Source organism: Cygnus olor, chromosome 5, assembly GCF_009769625.2.
Source record: "Cygnus olor isolate bCygOlo1 chromosome 5, bCygOlo1.pri.v2, whole genome shotgun sequence".
Lineage (NCBI taxonomy): Eukaryota > Metazoa > Chordata > Aves > Anseriformes > Anatidae > Cygnus > Cygnus olor.
The window spans coordinates 33,114,810-33,131,591 of NC_049173.1; the positions used below are offsets into that span (position 1 = coordinate 33,114,810).

Below are 16,782 nucleotides of genomic sequence, written 5' to 3' on the forward strand. Positions count from 1 at the left end.
CCCCAAAGAACCACCTTTTATTTTATTGCAATATTTACACAGCACAGTGCTTCCAATTCCCCTCCTTTCAGGAGAAGAGTAAATACACTTTGCAAGCTGGAAACCAGAGTTACCGTGATGCAATATGGTGAAATAATGAATTGTGCTAGAAGGACACAGGCTCTGGAGAGCTTTCCATCCCTTATGCACTCATTACCAGAAGGCAAGCCAGCATAGTCTCCAATTCATAGATCCCAAGAAACAAGAGCGCAGCAGGCATGACAACATGGCTTGTTTACTGCAAGGCATTTGATTTAACTAGGAAAATGCTATCAGAAGAAACCAGAAAGCAGTAGAAGAACAAGAAGATGATAGCACTTAATGGCATTTCTTATTAAAAGAACGTCAGAGATCCGTTTCTGTCACAGGGTATTTGTAATCATTCCAGCAACCATATGAACTTCAGAGTAATTCTGTTTGGTGATGTTGGTAGACAGCAGCTTCTAAGCAACATTCCTGTTACTCAGCTCCACTATAGCTAGCTGTAATTTCAGTGTAAACCTGATGGTTATCTTTTGGGACCAATTCTCCCACCTCCTCTCCCAAGAAGTCTCTCATTCAAGTCATGCTCTCAGTATCCCTCCTATTTTGCTAGTGTTGGTATCACTGTCAATCAAAACAGTAGATGCTGAGCTGAGACTTTAAAGGAACATACCGCCCGCTGCCTAACCAAACTCGCTGAACTGTTACAGTTCTTTTTCCCCTCACACTAGTAAAGCAGGCATATCTGGGACACATACTTTTCCCAGACTGCCCAACAAGTCACACAACTGGAATATTAATGCTGACATTTTTCATCATTATTCAAACCAGTGAGATTGCAGGCGGAAACAAGCATTTTCAATTGCAAAAACACGTAGTCACATTCAAAAAAACCCTTCAGATTACACAACTCAAAGGCATAGTTCAAAAATCTAAGTCTACTGATAAACTGATGAGACAAGACGATCTCCTGTGTTTTACATTTCAGAATTTGGTCTCTAGGCTCATTTAATAACCAACTCAGACTACTGACCAGAATTCTTACTTCAAAAATGCATTTTCACTACATGCTTACCTGACATTGCCTAGAAAGAAAGATAATATCCTCTGTATACTCAGGTATATATGTATAGTAACATATTACATGTAAGTATATCACACACACATATATATTAATCATAATGTCTTCTGCATGCATTTCCTTCTGGCTTTATAAAGTTGCCAAAAGAGACCTGCCTTTCACTTACCTCTCTATATTGCAATTGCCGAAGGGTATATGAAATGGCAGAGCAAGAAATTAGAACTTAATGGTAAAACTGTAACAGAACACTCAACAAGAAGGGATGGAGCAGAAAATACCTAAAACTATCTATTTGGTTCATATGCTCTTTAAAAATAGCTGTCAGTATAAATACTATATCAAGAACAGATTCTTCTCTTAAAGGGAAAATATAAAACACATTTATGTTTCCCATTGACATGTCATATTTTAACTGCAAGTTGCTAATAAGAACCTCAGCACACTCTGGGTTGTTTAAGCTGTCCAGAATGATTATGAGTGATTGTGTTTTAAAAGTCACTGAACTGGAAACAAACCTCTAAACACCAATTGCTACAATGTTAGCAGCTTCCATTCAAAAGAAAGTGACACCTATTTTGTTGCATATATACGTATGCAACACTTACACAGTGGGAAAAATCCATTCTCTCTATAAATCCAGAGCATGTCACTGCAAACAAGATTTTTTTTAATTAAAATTGGCATTTCTGAGCCTCCTACTGACTGACAGCCTCTCACTGCCTCCCCCTGAGATGGCTAAACTGCCTTCCAAGAGAGATGGCGGAAAGAAACAAAATCACTAGAATGCCTTTGACAAGGCTCTGCTGGGGACAATATTAATAGCAAGAAGCTGCACTGTGAGGTAAGGAGAAAGAATAGGTGACTACTAGGAAGTCTTCCCTAATGATCACTCAAAACATCACAAACAACACAATACAGGAGGCCTTTTATTCCTGAACTTACAGGCAGGATGATCAGGTAGGACAATTTTAATCATAAACCATATTGTTAAAAGAGAATGCAGAACAATGTCTGCAGTACAGCAGGCGTGACCTTCTTTGAATGCAAAAGTAGGATTGGAGGCTGGCTAGACCTCTGGTTGGGAGGCTGACTCTACTCTCAGGAAAGCCTTATCCCTCTCAAGGAAAAAAAAAAAAAGCAAAGGTACACTCAAAGTCAAATCAAGCAAGAAAGACAACTTCCTTGGCCTGAACACTTTCCTCAATTTAATGCAATGAGTTTATACCGACTGCCATCACTGTACCTTCAGGAGGCTCTTCCCGCAGATGCGGGGGCAGTTCTTCACTTGTTGTCTCAGTTTCATCTTCCACCATCTGTGTTTCTAAGCTAGGTCCCTGTAGAACAGAACAACAAGAGGAGGTAAATTGGAGAAAGTTCAGAAAGGAACCACAAAAATAATTACAGGATTAGATAATATGCCAGACGTTAAGCACACAAGGAGCTCACTTCAGCTGATGAAGAAAGCTGCTGGTAGATTTGTTTGCAGTCTAATTACTTATAGAAGGAAAATGAAAAAAAAAAAAAAAAAGACTCCTCAAGCTAGCAAAGCTAGCAAGCAGAAGTATGAGGGTCTGAGTGGACTAAACCAGGAACTGAATGGTGAAACACTTTCTAAATTATGTTTAATATACATAATGGAATTACCATTTCAAATCCCCATTTACAAAGGGTAGCAGCAGATTTGCATCCTCTGGAAGTTTCAAGAAAGAAATATGATTTTTGATTTAAGAGGATTCATCTGCGTCTTACCAAGACTAGATTCTGAAACGTTGGTGCCCTGTTGAATGCAGGAGGAGGTAGCACATGCGTTATATAAACGGTACTACAGCTCATTTTTCAGAGGAAGATAAAGCAAACTTGTCTCCAGTCTCCTAACCCAACCGGGTCTATTGATCACGTAGTTTTCCCCTATCAGTTGAATTTGTCCTTGCATATATAACACACTGAAAAAACCTCAACTGGAAAACTACCAGATTGCCCTCCAAAGTTTTGCAATTTCACTCACCAGCCTTCAGGATCTTGCAAAAAGCCTGCAACATTGTTTGTGTACAGATGTGAGCTATCAGATTTGTTGACTTAGAGAGCATTCACTTGTATTTAAGGCTGCTGAGCTCACTTTTCACACACAAAATTTTAAGGACTTGTGGAGCTTGGAGGTATAGTTGCTTTTGCAGTTTCAAAGAAAAACAAAAAAGGTGTGTCCCCCCCATTCCTTTTTTTTTTTTTTTTTTTAAGTAATGGCAGAGGAAACAGTAGGGATAGCTATCAAGCTTTTTTTTTTTTAAATAAAAGAATCAGTTGTTCTCTTTTCAAATGCTAGTACAGTCAAAAGTGAAATCTGAAACATAGCATTCAAACAATGCTTTTGGGCACTGAATACATGAATAGGTTTGTAGTCCAGACCATCTGAAAATGCATACTAACATATGCAGCTGGAAGGTTACAGAAGCCAGCTTAAACACTGGTACATCAACAGCTTGCAAGATTTTGCTATTCAAACTCTGGGGGAAAAAAAAGGTATAGTATTCAGTCTGCACTATTTCTATATTTTTCAAACCCTGTGACTATAAGGTTTCACTCAACGGTAAGTATTGAATACTTTGTTTCCTAACTTTGCATGTAATAAAGATTAACTTTTTAAATTTCTTCCTTTAAACAACTACATTACACCTTCATCCATTTCCCTTTTCTTTTGTTCAGAAAAAGGGGCATGAAAACAAGCATCACCACACTGAGTTGAAGGGAAACAAAACAGGTACAAGTCTACAAGCATACAAGTCTATTGTGTCAGTGCCATTGCTGTAACCTTGACTTTTGCCATTCATGACAGTGGAAGCTTTACCTAAGGCATAAACACTGAATCAGTATTTCTCCACATTTAAAAACAACTGATACCAATCCCAGCTTTGATCAGAGCCCACTACATACCAATATGGGGTACGGGTTCAAATATTTTCATTCCTCATAGCAGCTATCATGGAAAAGAAAGATATTTACCACAGAGCACAGACGAGAAAGTAGTAACTTAACTGAGATAGTCTAATCAAGAAATCAAACCCACGAATCAGTTTCAAATTTCAAGGTCTAGCCATCTCATCACTTCACCTGATGAACGTGATCTACATTTTAAGAAAGTGTAAAAAAAATCTGGACAGAAACAACAAATTGAATATAGAATATGTACTTACGTACTTGAGCAAGTTTCTACATCAACCACAGGCAATAAATATATCTTAATACATTTCTTTGCTACCTAATAATGGTACTGAGAGTGAGAGAATACAAGGCTATGTTAGTACACCAAAACATGCATTTTCACATGAAAGATGTAGCCAGGTAGGACACAAGGCACCAATATTTGCATTGAAAACATTCTGGATCAGAACTGTAAGAACTGCTAAACTAGAAATAGTCTCCTAAAGACCAAAATTATTTAACAATAATTTTGTTAAAAAACCAAAAACACACTACAAATTGAAAGAGCCCTCCATGCAAGGCAAAGTCCATACTAATTATATGACTTCCAGTGACTTAAAAAAAGCAGCAGACATTCACTGTGGATGAATTACCTTCTTCTGAAGAGTCAATAATCTTACTTTGCTACCATTAGACAAACCCGCTTAGTAGTTCATCCTGACAACACTCTATGATAGGGAAGCTTCCTTGGTTTATTATATCTGCTGTCATTTACATAAATGCCAGGATGCAAAATCCTATCAGAAGTGAGCCATGGCATTATCTTTTTTTTTTTTTTTTTGAAATGCATGAACATGTCAGTGCATGAACATGTCAGTGTTCACTAGCCATATGTCTCTCCAGTACAACAGTCATCATTGACAACACTTATCCTGAAATAAATTTTTATCTTAGCTGAGGGTCAACTTTAGCCCTAAGCTAGCCCTAATACTAAACTAGTATTAACAAATCCATCTGTAAAAAAATCAGAGCAGTACAGACCACCACAAAGTCCATGACTGACATGCTGTTTGCTAACACTTCTTTCCAATTCAAAACTTTAACACTTGCTACTGGAACCCCACAGAAGAAATATATGCTATCCAAGATTACTACTTTCATAGAACATTCTTAATAGCTAACAGAGAAGGACAGAATTTTTGCAAAGAATGTTTTCACTACCGAAAAGAATTCATCACAACATAATATTTTGAACTGTATTATGTAGTTTTGTATTTTTTTGAGAATTGTTCCAACAAACAAAGAAATTATTTGCATTTATTTCAAGATTTAATATTTTAAAAAATAAAACACTGCCTGCAAGAAACCTTGAAATCTTACTTCCTAAATGAAGTTGGAAATATTTTTTAAAGAATAAGCAAAAATTCGTATCTCATTGTTATTTTAATCACATTAATATCTTGCCACTAATCTCTCTATATAGGCAGCTTCTAGGAGAAGCAGTCTCAAACACCTGTGTTTATCAGACATTAGTATATCAGTTTAATCACTGAGACCACAGAATAAGTTCAGTGTTAGTACCGAATTTCCCTAAGTAATTAAAATGTACAACAGTCAAGAGTAGATGAGATGCTAGGTTCTAGTAGTATCCATATCTAGAAGTAATACTTAAGGCTCAAATGTTGACAGATGTTACTAAAAAGATTATAGAATCTCTTTACAATGGCTTTGTATATTAGATTGGCATGTCCATTGCTTTTTTTTTCCAGTTATATCTGCTGAATTCAGTTCACTAGGTCTGCTGAAAGCTTGGCAATATAATCACTAATACAAGATATCCACAGTTCTGGCAGCATGGTAATCTACGGCAAACAAAAATTCTAGGAAATTGTCTTATAAGAAGATTTGTGACTAAGTTATAGGTAAAATTGTTGGTCTCTTTTTGTTTTTGTTTATTTCTAGAATGGGGCATCAGTGAAGTCTGGTTTTTCATTCTTAAGAAAATTCAATAGCTTTGAAAGGGAAGCATACAACTGTATAAGTTAACGGGCTGCAGCTAAGTAGCCATGCTAGTGTCCAGCAATTCTCTAATAACCCTCTTGAGCTCCACCCACAGCAGAAGTAATACATTCAGATGTTGCTTTTACTTTGAAGCTCCCCCCTAGCTGGATGATGCCCTTAAAAATATGCTTTACCTTTCAGTTAGCCCTGAAGCAGTCAAGCAGCTGGACTTGATGATCTTTGTAGGTCCCTTCCAACTGAACTATTCTATTCTGGAAGCATCTAGGAAGCAGGAAGATGCATTAACAGCTCAGAAATGTCAGTAGGTTATTAACTGTACGATATTCTTTTCATTATACAGGGCTTGTATAGCCTTTTAAATCGAGAATGTGGTTCAATTCCTCACTAGAGCCATTGGAGACACACAGATTTAAACATGTATTATTACAGGAATAGGTTATGGCACAGAGCCTAGGAACATGCAATTGAAAAGAACCTCATTTTGCTGTCTTATTTTGTGTTTCAGAGAAGGCTATGTATTTATGGATCGAGAGGATTGCCAGTATTGAAATAAATAAGTGCCACAAACTGGAGTGTAATCACCAGCATTTCAGATTATACCTCACGCTTTTCCCTGGGATACAATACTTGAGTATAATTCTGACCACAATTTCACTGTAAACATACTGAAAAATGTAGCATAAGAGACTTTATATTTCACAAGTCCTGCAGTAAGTCCATGCGATGACAGAAAGGAAGAAGGTTCCCACCCAGTGAAGATAAGTATTTCCCACAAGGTACTGAGCTATGTTGGTGACACGGGATCTAAGACATGCATTTATCATCATGTTTGTATTAACAAATGATTTCAGCACAATCACGCATACAGCCTATGCTATCTCATTCTCAGTAGTGTATTAAGAACTCAAAAAAAAAACCACAAGTACTTCAAGAGCAACTCCAACACCAGAGGATCATTATTGGTCTATTTTGCATTTAAGTCAACAGTGACACAGGAGGGTCAATGCAAATGCCCAAACAGGTAAGTCAGTGATTGAAATTGCTTAGCTTTCCAAAAAGTCCCTACAGACAATCTTCAAACAACAAGAAAAACCCAGCAACCTCCCCACATATGCTTTCAGGCCTTTTGGATTCTACTTTTCTAGTTTACACTAATTATGGTATGTAATCTTAGATTGGAGACTGTCAACTGACTGTTCACTGAGCCAGGATCAAGCTACTGACTAACCAAGAAAAACTAAGGCCAAACAAGGGTAAGGGAAAAAAATCATTTTTTCACAGGATAATTATTTTTTATTACTGAAATTTCATGAGGTTTGGGGCAAATATCTTCAAGTTTCCTTCAGTTTATGACTAGTAAGAAGACAACTTTACTGCTGTTCCCAAACAAGGAGAGGCACGTATCTTACGATTCTGGCCCTGCTCGCCATTCATACTCAATCCCTAGAAAAATCTTAGGTTTTTCTAAATAAATCCTACACAAAAACAGACAAGGCAAAACCAAAAACACCCCCACACACTCCACAACATGCACAAATAGTCTAATACTTCTCCCCATTATACAGAAATCTATCAGGAATCACTTTCTGCTGGCAGAACAGAAGCTGGAGAAATTTAAAGCCCATAGCCATGGCTTTACCAGCAGGTTAGTATTTCAGTTCTTAGACTACCTTTTATTCTAGACTGCTGGCCAAACTCCAGCTTTAGCTGCTACTTTCTCTGTGCATTTTCAAGTGAACAATGTATTTATTTCATGACCTAGATCTTCTTATTTCCATTCTTGTTGCTGAATACTTTGCACCATTTTATTCTTTCTTACATTCATCTTCATATTTTTTCCCACTCTGCCCTTAAGCCTAGAACATCACTTCTTTCACTATTCAAAACAGCCTTCTTCCTAGCAAAGCCTTCCTTTAAAAGCCCACAAGGTCATACCTCCTGCTTCGTTCTACACAAATCTACAACTGCCAGCCTAAATCACATGTCCTCATCTGTGCCCAACACTGATGTGCAGATCTGGTATCCTACGTAGGCACAATTCCAATAAAGCAATTTACCAGAAGAAAATTAATGGCAGTACAGGCTTCACTGCTCCACATGTGATTTCACTTGCAAGCTCTCTCAGTACAGGTCCAACAGCTTTTTTTTTTTTTTTTTTTTAAATGTAGCACAAAATATATCTCAACTGATAACAAAGGATAAATGCACCTCTTTAGAGTTAAAAAACTTAGTGAATCTGTGGGATAAAAACAAACAAAGTAATCCCTAATCACAGGACAGTTTGTGCTTTGAGAATTTAAAACAATATTTTTAAAGTACCTGAGTGAAAGCATCGACCATTTTTGCATTATGTTAAGAATGCTTACGGCATGCCCACAAGACTATAAATAATTGGTTTCCTCCACATTGCATGCTTTCCCCATTGCTAAAACCACAAACAAAACAGCTCCTCTCATCCCAGGTTTGTTTCCTATACATAGGAGAGAGATGGTACATTTTATGATTAGGCTGAACGTGTGCAGATGACAAAAGACTTGTCAGATCCAGTAACATAACAGCTGAGCTTCATTAGGCTTTTCTACAATGACGTTATTAATGACAGCGTTAATTCAGGGTCTCTTCTCCATCCAACCCCTGTAATAAAGCTCCTCAGAACTTACCTTTGATATTTCATGTTTAATCAAATTAAACTATGCCACCTTCCATATCTGAAAGCAACTTCAGAGCATCCATTCTGCTTCTACTGAATTACACAAAGCCTCAATTCGTAAGGAAACAAAACTAGCTTTCTGATTTTAGAAAAGGATTTTAAACAAGCAGACACTGCATAGGTAGTTCAACACGATGCCTCTCTTTTCCAAGGAGCTGATTGTCCACAGGTACTTCATTTTCATTTCAGCTAAAGCACATAACTAAACTACCTCCCTCTACACTAGTGCTGATAATCACCTCAAACAGTAGAAACAAGCTTTGAAAACTATCACTACACCTTTTGTAGGCAGGTATTTGTTACAGCTGCAGGTTTTACTTCAGCAATGAACTTTCAGTATATTGCAGAATTAAGACTTCCATTTAATTTTTTCTAAATGCAACAGGAACATTCCAGTGAATCAGCCATCGTTATTGACTGCACACCCACACCTTATAGGTTTCCAAAGTTGGCTGGGGATTTTTCCTGTAGAGAAGAGAAAAATTGATCTGCAACCATAAACAGTTTTTTTTTCCACTTTCCTTTTGGTTTAAGAGAGCCTTTTGATGGATGCTTTGCTTTTAATTCTACAAAACAAGGTTAGCTCATAATGAGAGCTTCTGTGCCAGGTTTCAGCCCAAGGGGAATTTGCGTTGCAGTTATAAATCCCCTAGAACATTAAAGGAAAGTACAGAAATAGAAATGCTGAGGATGACACTAGTGTAAAATTATAGCACTTTGTTCACAGTGCGCTGTAAGAAAGTACTAGAAAAGTTGCTTAGATTACTTCTTGTTCTCTGCATTTGGGCAAAACCCTTAGGGAGGCTATGATTCTAACAATGTTTAATTTTGTCTTGACAATGGGACTGAACATGCCTGCAGAAAGAAGCAACAAGAGGAGGTTTTAGTCTTGATTTGGGGTTAGCAACACTGAGTACTATTGTTCTCAGCAAAAGAATCAAATCCTACTTCTCCAGTAGTAAAACAACTTCATACTGTGAGTAATCCCAATTAGGGTTTACTTGGCATAAGTAACTTCTCAACGGAGCTACTGACACCACAGTCTAGTGCCCATTTAGCACCAGTAAATTGTTTTATACTTTTTACCTTCACAACTTGTGTGGGGCACATAGCACCACTTAAACAGCAGAGTCAATATGATGTTGAAGGTCTTTTCCAACCTTAAAGACTCTATGATTCTACTCAGTCATAGTTCAAACTGTTCTGGACTTTGAATTAATAATTGTGTTTAGTTTTGTCTTGATCAATAGTTCTTTTCCATCTTAATTTTACTAATTAGTGTTATCACAAAGTTTTTCAAAACAAAAAAAACAACACCTTTCTTCTGATCATGTGTTAGCCTGGCCCATTGAACACTCCTCCCTCAGAGCAGGTTGAACAATGTAATCAAACGGATACTGTGCATCTGTGTAAGAGCTGAAAAATCACCCAGAAAGATGCTGCATGATTTGCTGTCTATTCCAATCTGAACTACCACCTCCACAAGGAAGGGTATTATTTGACCAGAACACAGTTCTTATGGAAAAACCAACTGCACTGAATTGCGCTTGTTTGGAAAAAGGAAGTTATGTGGAGGCAAAGGATCATTGCATTGTGTAATTCAAACCTTAACGATCATTAAAGCCTGGGACAGGAAATACATACAAAAAAGTCATTACAGAAACACCTGACAGACTCTGAAACAGGGAATACAGATGTGGAATGATGCAGGATCAAAGCTTGACCCTGCATCACAATGAACCCATCTGAAATCAATTAATTACCAATAATGATATATAAAAAAAAAAATCAATTAACTCCTACAGATAACTGACCACTCACTGATTTAGGAAGTTTCACTGGGGAAGAGGAAGTCTTCCTACACCCTGTCGGTCATTCACCGTCTGTCAATGAAGACTTCAGGGGAGAAAAAAAAAAATCACTCAGACAGTTGAGCTGATGAACTAAAAGCAAGTAATAACGAGACTTCATGACCTGCAGTTTTATTGTGCTTTCTATATAACAATTAGTGAAAGCAGGATAAATATTTTTTCTCCTGCATGATCCTTGGCAGGTAGATATCATGATTAATGCCTATTTTACTCAGGCTAAAGAAACTAGATAGTGCACACGACAGAAAGAGTATTTTCAACTTTCCTAATGAGACGTGCAAGTATCACTCTAGAAAGCTGCAGACAGCATGAGAAATTTGTCTGAAATACAAATGAGAACTCCTCCACTTACTAATACGGGCCTATATCAAAGAGGTCATTAATATTTTCTTAACCACATTACAGACAAAAAGAAAAGCATTTTTCTTGTTGTTCTCAGTATAGTCACAACTTCACATGCAGTATTTAAAAAAAAAAAGCTCATGGAGGGACACATTAAGCAGTATTCTGTAACAGCGGTTTCCTATGGCCAACTTCAATTACATTACTTGCGTATATTTCCTTATCAGTGCACAACCACTGTTTTAGCTGTAATGAATGGAAATTCAACTAATTTTTCCAGGCATTTTCACAGCTAGAACATAGTAATTTCTGTGACAAAATTCAGATTCAAAGTACATAAGCATGTACCTAGCTTGACAAATCTGAACGCTCCCAACAAAGTCACAAGAGGCTTCACTGGAACAGTTTGAAATTGAAGTTGACTTGTTCAAAATTTACAGTTTCATTTTTTAAAAAGTAGACAAAAAATAATAATGTTGCAAATCCCTTTGAAGTTAAAGAGTTGTTCCAAAAGCGCCAAAAGTCACTTTAAAAGCTGGAAATTGAGGTTCGTGTAAATTTTTTTATTCAGTCCAGAACTTCTTTCTGTTTGGAATTTTCTTTCAACAGGAACTTCAAAACGTGTTTTCTGCAAATCACCAGACATTTTGGAATTTGCATTGAGCAAACAAGAGAGGAGATTGTAATATGCTTATCACACATCTCTGCCCCAATGCTTCTGTTGATGGTTACGTAGTAAAGTATCTCATTCCTTGGGTCTGAGATCAGAACTCATTCGTAAGCTCTTTTAGCTCACAGCGTTGGTTGCTGTACTCTGCATTTGTTATTGTAGTGTTTTAAAGGAGTAGCATTTCAATTAAATTATTTACTTACCCTACAGAACAAACACTAGATCTCCTGGTACTACCAAGCGCTCCAATTTTACACCTAACCAGCATGCTTTCAACTTGACAGCCAGAAGCACTGCCAGCAATAATATCCCTTTCATTTCAGGCATCATAGAATCTCATTTTCTTCCAAACTAACAGCAAGAAGTGTAATTAAAATCACAACTTGCTGCATACAAGATTCCAACCAGAGTTACTTCACCCAGCAACAAAACAGCTTTCAGATAGACAACACTTGATCATTATGACTGCAAACAACATTGCACCTGTTGACTTAAGAGGAAAAAATTATTCCGGTAGCAGGAACTTTTGGTAATGGCCACCTGTAATTTTTGAAGACCTGCAAGGTGCACAGGCTCTCCCTCCAAACTGATCTTTACATGGAAAGGAAGCATAGGAGTTGTACTAGAATTTAGGCAGCTCTGCACAAGTGTTAAGATTATCAAGTTTGCTAACAAAAAACACAAGTCACGTCTGTGACTTCCCATAAGTTCAACCAGCAGCAACATTTCTTTTGAAGAAACTGCTCAAGAGCTCTACCTCTGCTTTCACCTACACAAGCATGTAGCTTGCCCAGAACTCTGATGGCATGTAACCTCTTCCCAACTCTCTGAAATTCAGCTAAAACACTGGGAAAGGAAAACAGCCAGAAAATTTGTAAGGTTACTTACCAGACATGACCTATCGTAGGCAAATATTAAAGTTAGAATTATTTATAGTATTTGTACAGTCCATGGTCCCCTTTACTCTTCCTGTCACTTACATTCACTTTCCTCCTGCTTCCTATAAAAAATTTTAGAGTACATGCCAGGAAAAAAAAGACAACTGTATACTCCATAGAAAGCAATACCTCTTGTCTGTTCTTCCTTCTATAGGCTGTTCCTTTCCCAAGTAGTTTTCATTTCAATTGTCATGAGCCAGAATTAGAGACATATAAGAAAAGTTACACATACATCAGATTTTGACAAGACAGACCATGACACCCTTCAGAAACAGATCTGTCTGTAATTACAAGCAAGAGAAACATTTTCTTAGGCTTTCCATAACTTTTGATTGGCCTTAATCTTCAAAATACCTGCCCTTTATCAGATCTGCCAACTTCAGGTATCAAAAGCAGTCAGAAAAACAGGACAACCATAGGCAATAACTTCACATTCATTCTCTGAAATATAGCTGTAAGAGTTTCTCAAACAAAAATGTCTAAATATGACACCCTCTTATCCCAAAATATGGGACTCAAATGCAAGCACAAGCCAAAGCACCACCAGCTTTCATCCTACTTTGCAAAACCTTTTGAATTCAAAAAAAGAGGGGAACATCTACTTAAATGAAGTCACCTCTTTGAGCTTGCTTTCCCAAATAAGAATTTCAATACCACCTGACACCCTCGATGCCTTTTATTCCTCTGAATGCATCTAAGTTAGAGCAGTGACAGGAGCAGTGTTAGAAGCAATCACTGCAGCAGTTGCTGCACCAGACAGCTGTCAGGGACTATTCTAATGCCCTAATTCATTCCCTAGTTCAAGATAAGGTGTAAAGAGGTTCTGTTACTCCGGAGGCAAGCAGTTCCATCTAAGACCTGAGAAATTCAGAGTTGAGCTCCACAGAACAATACTAGAAATGTGTTGTGGAAATGTGGTTGACAGTCTAATGGATGGGAGCTAGGTCCTCTCCCTACAGTTATCCACATCCCTATGAATGGAACAGCCCTCTTCACCTGACAGGCTTGCTACCCAGGTTTCTAATGAGGCCTGAGAAGATGCATTTTCTTGCCATCAAGATCATCTGCCCTTGAAGGGCAGTAAAAGCCCCTGGCATATTCCTCACATATCTCACATATTCCAACATACAGGAATAGTCCACCTTCAAGCTGATTGCCTCTCACTCCTGACCTACAGTGCAGGAAACAGGGGCTTCAACCCATTTTATATTTTGTATAGCCTGAAAGGGTCCATAGATGCCATATGAAAGACCTGCCATTGCCTGAAAGAGAAGGCCTGAAAGAGAAGGGAACAGAAGCAGAGTAAACATTGAGATGATCTCAAATCCAATCCAGTCTCACCACCTCAAGCTTTAAACTATGACTTTGGCATGTTGCTCTATTTCACTGTACCTTTTTTTTTTTAACAGGATACTTATTTTATTTGATTGATTTAAAAATAAAGTACATCACGCTTCAGTTTCCTCAGCAACAATCAGACATTAGTTACAGATCCTAAAAGGATTATTTGCACAGCAGAACTCCCCTGATGTTACCACTTCTCTTCATCTGCTTCTTCCTTCCCCTAAGTAGACAAACAGTTAAACAAACTAACATTAGCTTTACTTTGACAGCCCTGCATTCTCAGCAACTTGCTAACCAGCAACAATGAGAAAGACTTAGAACAAATGCTGATTAAAAAAACACACACATTCAAATATATTTCCCAAGGCATAACAGCAATTAGGGAAGAAATAAGCAAGATGACTTTTCAAAAAGCTTGGCTCTGATGTGTACTTTCCCTGCATTGATCAACAATTTAAACTTTGCATTGATTTGTTTTGAAGTCCCACTAAGCTATTTGTGAGCAGGTCCATAAAAGGGATTCAGATCCAATTCCCACACCACACAGGCCACCCCTGCCACCCATACATCCTCCTTTTCTCCCCCTTTTAAGAGGTAAAAAACTGGGGCAAAAACATTTTGATGCATTCCACCTGTTAATTAATAATGTGATCATTTCCACCCCCACCCCCTCAGCTTCAGACTTTAAATCATGAATCTGCAATGATCTTACATTGAGGAAACTGAGGCAACTGCTACAGCATAAGGTGGTATATATGGAAAGAAATACATACTAAAATAAGTTAGAAAACTGTGGAGCTTTTTATACTAGAAAGCTTACCACAGTGCATATAGATGATAAATGGTTAAAAGTAAGACAAAAGACTCTCCCCCTAAATACACACACATTCCTCACAACCAGAACACAACTCTACTCATATACTGCCATATTTTGAGCAAGCTCATCTAAAAATGTCATGAGCTTTCCCACTCTGGTGGGGCAAAAGAGGAATTCAGCAGAAGTAATGGGCTTAGCAAGAATAATTGGTGGTTTACACTGCATGCCAAAAAACAGAAGCTGAAAGAAATCTCTTCTTTTTTTTGGCCTCAAGCTGGATGTACTATTTAGCCAGCACTCTGAGGTTTTTGTTTTGCAGGATAAGTCAACAACTCACCCAAGGCTTGTTATATTTTGTTCCAATACCATACATATTTTTGTTATCTCACACTATCTGAACTAACAAGCATCCAGAGAAGAAAAAAAATACAACACCCTTTACTACCAAGCTTTGAACCAAAGCCAAACAAAAAACCAACACTGCATAGTAAGAAACTTACTTTATATATTTCTTTCATATGCTTGGAAATTGTCTCTTTTCTTTCACCTGTTAACTGCACAGACACTCAGAGCGGGGAGCCCCTTGTACGCACAGATACTTAACCTAAGTTACCAACACTTGCATTGCCCAGAAGCCAAAGTCTTCATAAAGTGAGGAACTTCTAAGTCGCACTTACTTTACACAGGCTTGCAGAAAGGCCTGAGCCAAAATTCTCTGTTGTGACAGGTGCAGACCACAGGTACGTACAGTTTCTACCTCAAAGAGCTTGTAATTGATAAAATTTTCAGTTAAACAAATTCAGAAGACAAGTACCTGGTATGCCTTGCATTTCAGACTGATTAATGAAAGAGAACATAAAGTCATACATTTGCAAACAATACAGATGCAATATGATAGAAAGATGAAAAAATACTACAGCAATACTCGTAAGTCATTTTTGCAATGTAATCCCGGGTTTGACTCCTAGGGATGTGAACCTTTCAAACGAGAGCTAACGCATTACAACTTTAATAACCTAGTCTCAACATCCATCTCCACCATGGCACCAAAGTTCAAAATGATTGACTCCGGCCCCGGTTAGCCCATCCTAGCCTAGGGGCTTTCCGCAGCAAAGTAACCAGAAGGATGCTGCTGGTTCCCTCCACGCTCCCAGGTGCTAAGAGAGAAGAAATGCAGGTGAAGGCGTGAGGCTGCGTTATTTTTGGAGGCACACGGAGAGCATAAAGCCCCACAGCTGCTGCGGGTGTAAAACTGCCTGAAAGATTAGATTTGTGTGAGCTAAAAAACCGGAGGAAAGTAGGACAATTTCTCTGCATATACACAAACCCCAAAAGGGGAGGAGAGCAGCAGCGGGCCAACTCACTTCCAAACCGGTTCTCATCCCAGCAGTAAATAATTCAATCTTTTTTAATGGAACCCTTATCGGGGGATGCTTGGAAGAAGCGGCACCGCATCCCCCGCGAAGTTAGAAGCTTCTGGAAGTGGTACTTCGTGAGGACAGCGAACGAGGAGCACCTCGGACCACGCCGGCCTTGCGGGGGGTCGGTCGCGTACGCCGAGCCCCGGCTCCCCGGGGGGCCGACCCCCACTTACGGGCGCCCCTACCCCCGCCTCACCTTCATGCCGCGTCTCCCCGCGCACCGCCCGCAGGGGATGGAGGGCGGGCGGCCGTCGTCGCCGGCTCCTTCCCCGTCTCCCCCGGCGCTGATGCTCCGGCTCCTCCCGCCCGATGTAAACACACACAGCGGCGGCCGAGGGAGGGCCGAGGGGGGGCAGCGCCATGGCAACCCCGGCCGGAAGAGGAAGCGCGGGGGTCAGGGGCCGCCATCTTGGCGGGGGTCGGGAAGCCTGAGAAATGGCAAAACCTTCAGAGGCACCCCGCTCGTGACATTGACCATCGTTTGTATTGTAACAGCGCTTTGCGCTTCGTGTCACTTGACAAGGTTGATAAAACACTTTACAAAATAAATGAAATGCATTGACCACCACAAACTTCCATTTATACCCGCTGAAAATAGACCTGCTGAAAATACAAGGGGAAATGAATTG

General features: G+C 38.9%; 1 protein-coding gene across 4 annotated transcripts in view; it reads right to left on the reverse strand.

Moving 5' to 3' along the window:
- Positions 1–16,530, reverse strand: part of LOC121070440 (transmembrane protein 263-like) — a 209,380-nt gene extending 192,850 nt beyond the window's left edge. The window contains exons 1-3 of one of the 4 annotated variants that reach the window (XM_040557604.1): positions 16,350–16,530; positions 6,214–6,301; positions 2,346–2,436 (exon numbers count right to left, since the gene is read on the reverse strand). In XM_040557604.1, the coding sequence (XP_040413538.1) occupies positions 2,346–2,415 (70 nt within the window). In that variant the 5' untranslated portion in view covers positions 2,416–2,436; positions 6,214–6,301; positions 16,350–16,530. Of the gene's footprint in view, positions 1–2,345; positions 2,437–6,213; positions 6,302–16,096; positions 16,248–16,349 lie in introns of those variants that run through there. The other 3 variants (XM_040557606.1, XM_040557603.1, XM_040557602.1) reach the window with 3 other exon arrangements.
- Between the last annotated feature and the right edge of the window lie 252 nt (positions 16,531–16,782).